Source organism: Mus pahari, chromosome 3 (genome assembly GCF_900095145.1).
Source record: "Mus pahari chromosome 3, PAHARI_EIJ_v1.1, whole genome shotgun sequence".
NCBI classification, from domain to species: Eukaryota; Metazoa; Chordata; class Mammalia; order Rodentia; family Muridae; genus Mus; species Mus pahari.
The window spans coordinates 115,398,409-115,408,059 of NC_034592.1; the positions used below are offsets into that span (position 1 = coordinate 115,398,409).

The window sequence follows — 9,651 nt, forward strand, 5'->3', positions numbered from 1 at the left end:
CACAATATCATAGTGGTCTATTATTGGGCCAAATGTTAGAGATTTAAAAGTATGGGCCAGTTTTCTTTGTCTCGTTCTCGTTCTCTCTCTCTCTCCCTCCCTCCCTCCCTCCCTCCCTCCCTCCCTCCTTCCTTCCTTCTTTCTGAGACAGGGTTTTTCTTTTTTCTTTCCTTCCTTCCTCCCCCCTTTCTTTCTCTCTCTCTCTTTTTTTTTTAAATACTCAATCTCTTTAGATGTATGAATGTTTTGGGTGAGTGTGTTTGTGCATGCGTGCATGTGTGTGTGTGTGTATGTTCTAGATGGTTGTGAGCCACCGTGTGTGTTAGAAACAACCCAGCTTCTTTGCTGGGACAGCCGGTGCTCCTGACCACCAGACCATCTCCAGCCCTGCAGTCTTTTGGTTGATTGAAAAAATAGAGACCTTGTTTTATTCAGCTCTGAGTTCACTGTAAGAAGCCAGACGTGCACACTTGCTGACTTTGGCTTCACACTTTCTCCTCAGAAAACGGTGAGGATGTATCCTTTCCAGATCCACAGCATCGCCCTCTCCACCTTCGCCTCGCTCATCGGCCCATTTGGAGGGTTCTTCGCCAGTGGATTCAAGCGGGCCTTTAAAATCAAAGTAGGGGACCTCTGCCCCTCACCTCTCACTCCCGGTTGCCCATCTCTTCCCCACCCTGCTCCATCAGCTTGCACCCCTCATACCAGGTCATGCCCCTGGCACCTACTGTGTGCTTGTCTTGACCCATGTGCTGGATTTGGGGACAGTAAATGAAAGTAAAAGTGTCTGGTTTGCTAGAGCTTCTTTCAGCCAGAGACCACATTGTAATTTGCAGTCCTGTCCTGTGGTCTTCTATGCCTCTTTCCATCACCTTCTCTGCCCAGCAGGGTTTGGGTCATGGGTGGATCCATTAGTCTGGAGTTTGGTTGTTGGTGAGCCCAGGCTCATCCTTCCTCTGCCTCTAACAGGATTTTGCCAATACCATTCCCGGTCATGGAGGCATCATGGATCGCTTTGACTGCCAGTACCTGATGGCCACCTTTGTCAACGTGTACATCGCCAGCTTTATCAGGTGCGGAGCTACTCCACTGGTTCCAGATACTCCACCGGATCCAGCTGGGTGGGCTTTGAAAGCATGAGTGTGGTTTTCCATTGTTAGTGTATACGAATTCTCTGAGGTCTCTCTCCCTCCACTAATAGTGAATCCAGGGCTCATAGCACCTCATGGGTAACTGGGCCAGCAAAGCAGCTGGCCCGTGCTCAGGGGTGCCTCATGTTCTGTTGTAGGGGTCCAAACCCGAGCAAACTGATTCAGCAGTTTCTGACTTTGCGGCCGGATCAGCAGCTTCACATCTTCAACACGCTCAAGTCTCATCTGACTGACAAGGGGATTCTGACATCTGCCTTGGAAGATGAGTAGAGTCCTGGGGCCCAGAGAGCTGGAGCAGGATGGAGTGGGGGCCAGTCGCCAAGGCCGCCCGGCTGCTATGACTTAGATAATGAAAAGCTTCAACTCACCGTCGTTTTTTTTTTTCCTTTTTAATTTGTACGTGTGTGGTTTTTAATCTGTATATACTGTCTGTTTATAGTGTGGGCAGTGAGTAAGCTGTAGCTTTGAGTTGCAAAGAAGTCACAGGAAAGAACCATTTGGGTTTCTGAAGTACAGGTATTGAGCAACATGAAGGGCAGTGTTGCCCAGCTCAGGGTGTCTGCTTGGTGGCCTAACCCCTGCCCGTCCAGTTGTTTCTGGGCTGTGTGAGAGATCGTACATTCATCTGTGTCTGATGAGTTGAGGGCTTTCCCACCTGGACAGGACCTCCATGCTCTTGCTGTCCTTGACACCTTTCATTGGGGCTTCTGCAGGCACCTCTGTCTGGGAGCAGTGGAGGGCGGCCTTCTGTAGAACTGTGGGAGAGAGGCTTACTGATGAGATGAGCGTCTTGTCCAAGCCAAAGTTCTGCAGAGGGCAGGAGAGCTTTGCTTACATATAGTTTGCTTTCGCCATATAGACTGAGAAGATTTCAGACTTTTTTCTCAGAAAGCATGAAGAATTTATGAAGTCTGGAAAAGAAGCAGATGTATACAGCAGAGTGCACTGTCCCAGCCCTCTCTGCCCCAGCCAGGCACAGTGGCCTCTGGAGGGTGGTCCTGCAGACGGCATCTTCCGGAGCCGAGGCCTCTGTGGTTGTGCTGTGGGTTTGCTGCTCTGCTGAGTTCTTCTGGGGGAGCCCTAAGAGGTGGGGAGCAGAGGGCTTTTGCTCAGATACCCTTCGCCTGGAAGCCCACTTGTGTTGCTGCTGTGTTGTGTATATAGTACTCTTGAGATGAGCGTATGCGTGTCTGTTTAAAAGTCACCTTGTTTCCTACATGATTTCAGTCATACCGGAACGTCCTCAGAGTCCCTATATCCTGCTTAGAACTGTGGCCAGCCTAACCTGTCAAGAGGCTCGGCTCTTCAAGACTCAGTGTCCACTTTTTATCGACTGTGACCAGTGTAGATGTGGTTTGTACTCTCCTGGGACCTTCTGCTGTGGTCTGTGGCTGTGGTGATTCGTTCCCTTCCTAATCATAAGTTGAGACTGACATGGGAAGGAGCGGTTGACAGGGAAGGAACTTAGTCCCGGAGAGTATTAACTAACCTACAGCCCTGCCTCGGTGTGCCCACTGCTGAGAGGCTGCAGTGACTTCCCCAAGCACCGTGGTCTGTGCTAATTTATTTTCAGATTAGCCTTCCTGTGGCCTCCAACGCTCAGCCAGCCCTCAGAGTGTCCGTCAGAGTGTCCTTCGTGCGCATGGGGGCAGGGGCGGGCAGCTCCTTGTCTCTCAGCCTTGACTGACTTGTCAGCATTGGGGGCTTTTGTTCTCAGCTCCTGGGCTGCACTGAACACAGCGCTGCTGCCTTCAGTCTGGTTCTGGCCATGAGGCCCTGAGTAGGAGCTTTGCCCTTAGGGTTCTCCTCTGACTTGCCCTCAAAGTTCACCAATTCGGAAACTATGGAGAAGTTCCTGTCACTATCCTGCCCCTGTTGCTATCAAGTCATGTCATGGGCACCTGAAAAAGGAAATAAATACACTGAGGTGTATTTTACAATTGCTCCTTAGATTCTCGGTCGAGATTGGGAGCAGCACTGCACTTTTCTGATTGAAAAATGGCCTTGCATCAGTAAACTAGGTAGAGAAGGGCACAGCCCGCCCCAGCAGCCACGACTCACGCTCGGGCAGCAGCCGCAGAGGCTCGAGGAAGCTGCTGTCCACGACACTGAAACCCAGTGCTCACTGGAGCTGCCAGCCACAGGTTTCTATTCTTTCCTGAGTTCTCCAGTCTTGTGAAAGAGGAGAATTTCCCAGTCAGGTAGCCAGGAGAACAGTGCCACCCTGCGATTGTGCCACCCTGTGACTGTACAGCGTGTTGTTTGTCCCAGTAAACGGGCAGGCGCAGAGACTGCTTTCTCAGCACCACACAGATCTCAGTGGGTCACATAACTTGCTTTACACTCGTCTGTTGTGTCAGAAATAAAGTGTTCGTGCCTTTCCTTGTCAGGAGTCCCGTGTTTGTCACTTGTTGCACGGTTTTATGTTTCCCGCTGTGTGAGCATAAACACTGTGCAGCTTTCCTGCTTGCCAGCCTGTGTGCCATCTGTTCCTCACAGCCTCTGAGGTGTCTCAGGTGAGAGCCGTGGGGTGGAACCACAAAGTCCCCATCTCAAAGTGTGCCCGTGGGACAGGGTTAGTAGCTACTCCCTGAAGCCCCAACACCGGGAATCCTGCAGTGGTCCTTCCTGCAGGCCTTGGAGCCCTGACCTGGCCAGTCCTGGGCACTGCTTACATGGCTGTTAGCGTAGAACTGGTGAAGTAAGGAGTTGGTCCCAGAAACCAGCCTGACACGAGAACAAGCCAGGGTGTCTTCCTGGAGAGTCTACTCATGGTTGTTCTCAGGAAAACTGAGCGTTCCCTATGTGTGTACGTTTCTCACCCCTTAACCACTTCAGTGTCAAAAAAGTTCATATTGTGTCTTCTGAAAATGAAGTCCCATAAGGAAGTTGGGAGAGAATGCGCACGGTGCACACACATGTACACACACACACACACACACACACACAGAGCCTATTTCATATCCTCAGACTTTCAGTTTCTGCTTTATTACCACATTTAAAATGTATTCTTAATGTACTGTAGTGTGTGAACCAGTGTTTAGCGGTGTGAAATGTGACATGTAATTGTACTCAGGTGGACTGTGAAACAGTGTTTATGGGGTTTTGCCCCTGCTTGCTTTCATCCTGGCCTGTATTGCACAAGAAAACTTGAGCTGTGCATTTCAAGAGAATCAGCAAAGACCTTATGTTGGCCTAATTGCTGGGTTGGCTGGGACCTGCTCTGAAGGGGTCCCCCAGGTCCCCGATTGGCAAGCCAGGATCAGTCCTTGCCTTGCTGTTGATGGAGCTGGGAAGAGGAGGGACCTAAGGACTCAGGACAGAGCATCTCACGCGCAGTTCTGTGTGGTAGTCAGTGTTCCTCATGGAGTCAGCCTGAGGTACATTTCCAGGGAAGCCTTTTCCTCACTACCAGTGTGTGATGTCACAACTAAAACTTGTGTTAGTAACATCTAAGGCCATGTTGCCTTTGTCTTTTAGAGTAATTCCTGGCTGTGCCTACCACTCCTGCATACCGTGCTACGTGTGTTCTGTGCTTTGATGGGGAGGAGGGCAGGTTCCTGTGCAGCCAGGATTCTTGTTCCTTCCAGGGCAGGATGAGAAGGAGGGCCTAAGAGAGGATGGCTAGGTGACTGGTGTGGATACAATACAGTAGGAGACAGTCAGCTAGCTGTGGGAGCACCATCTGGAGCACCCGGAAGGAGCTGTGAGCTGCTGGAGAAGAGGCTGATTGTTGGTTCAGACTTCTCCTCGGCTTGGGTAAAAGAAACACCCTTTCCCCTTATCACTCTCCACAGTTGCTCAGCATCCTGTTTTTAACGAGTATTAGCTTCTGCTTCCGGACTCAGTCTTTGTTGAGTGGGCCACTTCCGGGAGCGTTAGACAGAAATGTGCCGGGGTTAGGCAAGTGGCAGAGGAGGGTTCTTATTTGAGGCTTTGCTAGGCTCATCTGCTGTGTCCTGGGTAGTCCACTCACGTTCTTGCAGTGTGAGCCCGTGCTCAGGAGAATGTGGTCCTTTCTGTTCACTCTAGCTTCCCTCTCTTCAGGTTGATGTAGCGACATTCCCTGGGCTCTGCTGTCATGTGGGTGGAGGCCCTTATCATTGGGCTGCTGCTTTGCTGAGCAAGCCATTCTCTATTTTTCCGAAAAGGTCTAAAGACCCTGGTGTTGGGGGCACTTTAGAGGGTACGCTTTGGATGCTGACCTACCTGTTAGGGCTTTAGGACATGGGGATGATGTTGAGACTAGAAGGGCAGAATATGCGAAAGCCAGAATTTTATGGCCAGTGATCCTCAAATCCATTGGCCATTTGAAGACCCTGTTCTCATTTCTCCTTTAATCAGGTGACTGTCTGCTTGGCTCTTTATCTTATTCTTCAGCTAATGAAGTAGCAACAGTGTGTTACTAATAATTGCAATCATACAGTGCTTAATATGTGCCAGACACAGTGCCGAGGGTTTGCATGCATTATCTCCTTTAATCCAGAAGCAGCTCTGGCTAGGTGGTATGAGCCCATCTTACAGATGGGAAAACTGAAATTCTGTGCTAGAGATTGAGAACAATGTAAAGACAACAGACTTGAGGCTTAGGTAGTGCTATATCTGGTCAGGCTGCGGGCAGCCTTCACTTCCAACCAGCTGCTGTGAGGATTTAGTGAGCTAATGCATGTAAGCATTTAGCAAGGTGCCTGGCACATAGTAAGCACTCAATAAATGGTAGTTGTTTTGTATTTTTAAACTGAGCTCGGCGAGTTTGGCCCACACTGGTGGGCTGCCGGGTATTCAGCCACCACACTCTCACTGCCTGGACCTCGTTGGTGTTCGTGTCCTGTAACGTGACCACACTGTCCTCCCAAGAGAGGCACTTCAGTGGTCCACTGGTAAGAGCCCATAGCATATAGACCAGCCTGACTGAGGGATGATGTGAGGCTGCCCACAGGAAAAAGGCTGTTTGCTCCGACTTGGGGCGTCTGCTGGGCAGCCAGTGCCTGGCTTGCTCTGGCCCCTGCTTTCCCCAGCCACGTTCTGTAGTCTTGTTGTACATCTCAGGAACCCTCGGTTCCTCCACAAATGGACGATTGCAGAATAGAGCAGAATAGAGAAAGTAAGCCTGAAGCTGAGTGCATCAGCTGCGTCTAAAGGCTCTGCCTGGGCTCCGACAGCATAGCCATTCCACCTCTTCCGTCCGTCCGTCCGTCCGTCTGTCTGTCTGTCTGTCTGTCTGTCTGTCTGTCTGTCTGTCTGTCTGTGTTGTTCTGTTGTTTTGAGACAGGGTTTCTTTGTGTAGCCTTGACTGTTCTGGAACTTGCTCTGAAGACCAGGCTGGCCTCGAACTCATAGATCTGCCTGCCTCTGCTTCCCAGGTGCTGGGATTAAAGGCATGCCATGCGCCACCTCCACCTGGGTTTTCTTTCTTGAACAGGTTAGAGCAAGTGACTATTGAGGACAGGTGGTGTGAATGTTCTAGATTAGCAAAGAATCACATAGATTGTTAGTCATGAATGGAGAAATGTTTAATTCAGTTTTCTGAATGGACACAAGGAATTGGGAGTGTGTGTGTGCGCGTGCGTGCGTGTGCGCGCGCTTCACCTTGATTGAGTGGCACTGGCTAACATGACCCAGGAGATTCCCAGACTGTCAGTAGTGACTAGGTAACTAGGACCTTGGGTTCCAGCTGTGGAGTGTCCCAGGTGTTAGTGAGACCTGTTGCTGGAGTTCAGACACTGCAGCTCCTCTTGTTTTTCTGCACTGTGTTTGCTAGCCCCGCCCCCACCTGATGGACCAGGCAGTCCTTTATCTGGAGGGAAAAGTCTGATGCCAGCAGAGGTCCTAGGGCGCTGCTCTCCCAGGCCCTGGTCAGGCTCAGCTCCACAGCTCCTGGATGGCTTTCCCTGCATCCCCTGAGTACAGTGTTAGAAGGCCTAACCACACAGCCACCTGCCCTAAGTGACAGTGTGCTTTTAGGTGTCACCTTCTCAGCCCTCTGCTTTCCTTACTAGAATCTTTTCTTCACCCACTAGGTTTGTATTTGGGTTCTACTGGCTTTTCTCAGTGGAGCACCAAGGTAGAGAGAGTAAGAATGGTTTTCCAGTGAGTTGAATGTGCACACGTTTATGAGAGTCCTTTGTGTGAGCTTTCTGCTCGTTCCTTGGCTTGTCTTGGGTCACACTGGGCAGGTGTCTAGGACTGAAAGGGAGAGTGGAGACAAGGGAGCCACTCAAAGGTACTGGAGGCAGCAATTCCTTGTCCAGCTCAGGGACTCCTGACAGCCACTGGGACAGCAACAGGACCCAGAGCAGGGAAAGGGTTGAGAGTCACACAACCAAAGGTAGACTCAGACCAGTTCAGTGCTCCTGGTAGCCATGGGGACCAGAAAACAGCTTAGGAAATCTATCCATCCTAGGAGTTGTGGGGAGCTCATTGGCCCTTCTAGAGTCTGTGTGAACCCAACTCTCCACTGAACTTTAAACACCTTCCAAACAGCAGCAGGGACCACAGTGGCAGACAGGGCAGTGTCCCAGGCAGTTTCTCAGCCTCGTCTGTTGTGTGGAGGGAAGGCTGAATTCAATTATCTCACAGAGCCTGACTGCTTTCCTGCCCTCAGACCTGGGCACTGGGCCTCAGCCCCTGACTGTGTGGAATCCATGGGATCCTTGGGACACTCCCCAGACAGACAGGCGTGTGCGAGTGTGTTCTGTCATGCAGCCTCAGCCTGGGCTAAACCAGTCAGTGTTTTCACCACGTCCGACCTTTCTCTCTGCACTTAGGATTGGTGTTTAACACACTTGTAGATTTCTTTCAACACAGTATAAGAATGTGATATATTGTATATTGGAAAGTATTTACCTTATTTATATACCTGAATGTTCCTATTAAACAAATAAACATACTAAGTTCTAGATTGTGTGTGGTTTTTGATGGGAGAAGCCCTTTTAAAAAGTTATTATTTTATGTGTATAGATGTTTTACCTACATGTGTATGTGTAACATGTATGTGCCTGTTGCCCAGACAAGCCAAAAGAGGGCATCAAATGCTCCCGAAACTGGAATTACAGGTGGGTGTTGGGAACTGAACCTGGGTCCCCAGAAGAGCAACCAGTGCTTTTAATCACTGAGCCATCTCTGCTCCTGAGAGGTTAGTTTCTATGTTTGTTTTTAGACAGTCTTCCTATGTAGGCTGGCCTGGTGTGGTATGTGTTTTGGGGTCCAGCTGTGGTTCCACATCCTCCATTTCCTCTGTCTCAGTATCCAGACACTGCCACACACCAGGCTGGAAGGATGAAGCAGAATCCGTGTGCGAGTGAATGAAGGGGGTGGTGTGTCAGGGCTTGGGGACAGGCAGGTTGGGGAGAAGGCCTCCAAGGGTCTTCTTAGTGTTACAGCTTTTAGGTGTAGGCCTTCTCCGATGATCTCAATGAAATGGCTGTGGGTTTGCTTGAATTCAGAGATTCTCAAACCTGGCTGCAGGTGAAAAATCTCAAGGTGTTTCAGAAAGTTCTAGTATCCAGGCAGCCATGACCAGTTAAATCAGAAATGCTAAGGGTCAGACTTGAACACCATTGTTTTATAAAAACCTTGTTCTGTGGTTCTACTATCAACGGATGAGTAAAAATGGTTGACTCTCCTGGCAGTGAATGCAGTTTTCTTACCTCCTCCACAGTGGCTGCACCCCCAACCCCTGCTGGGACACCTCAGGATGCTCTGATGTGACCCTTCTGGTCTAGTGATGCTCTTCAGGCCAGTGGTGGCCCCTGGTGTAGAGTGATGCGCATCTCTGGTACCTCTGCCAACTCCTTCCCGTACCTCAGCCTTGAGTTTTCTTGCAGTCTAGAATGTTTCTCACCTGTCTCCTGTCTCTCCTTTAGCCTCCTGGCCTTCCTTTGTCCCAAGTTTCTCTTCTTTATTTTTCAGGAGACAGACTGTTCCCCGAGTCCCCCTACTGCTCTGCTGGCCATTGTCCCATATGGATATATGTCTGTCCTTTTGGAGTTTCTCATCACTGTCTATAGTTGCATGTATGCAAGTGCATTAGAGGGGCTATGCATGGATCTTCAGGGATGCTTGTTAAGAGGCAGCTGTTTCCTCCTGTACATTCAAGGGTCCCCTCACCCTGCCTACTCTGGTTTACCATGGTGGTCACTATGCAGAGGACCCAATCAGGAGCTTCGTGGATGCCAGGTGCTCTCCCAGTGAGAGAGAGGGGAGCCATAGGACAGAGAGAAGGCATAGGGAGAGGGGGAGGGGGCAATAGGACAGAGAGGGGAGCACAGGACAGAGAGGGGGGCATAGGACAGAGAGGGGCATAGGACAGAGAGGGGGCATAGGAAGAGGGGGAAGGGGCCTAGGACAGAGGGGGGGCATAGGACAGAGGGGGCATAGGACAGGGGGCTCCTCTTGGCACAAGCACAGGAAAGCAGATGCTGTCTGAAAGCATTAAGGTTAAGTGTGCTGCTTGCTGGTAGTCAGACACCTGGGAGGGAGGGAGGGAGGGAGGGGCTTG

The 9,651-nt window shown here is 50.5% G+C and overlaps 1 protein-coding gene across 1 annotated transcript in view; it reads left to right on the forward strand.

The window, feature by feature from the left end:
- The window catches only part of Cds2 (CDP-diacylglycerol synthase 2), a 44,080-nt gene extending 40,543 nt beyond the window's left edge, over positions 1-3,537 (forward strand). Inside the window, exons 11-13 of the mRNA XM_021192936.2 lie at positions 503-622; positions 970-1,073; positions 1,289-3,537. Of these exons, the coding sequence (XP_021048595.1) occupies positions 503-622; positions 970-1,073; positions 1,289-1,421 (357 nt within the window). The 3' untranslated portion in view covers positions 1,422-3,537. The remainder of the gene's footprint in view (positions 1-502; positions 623-969; positions 1,074-1,288) is intronic.
- Positions 3,538-9,651: the final 6,114 nt, after the last annotated feature.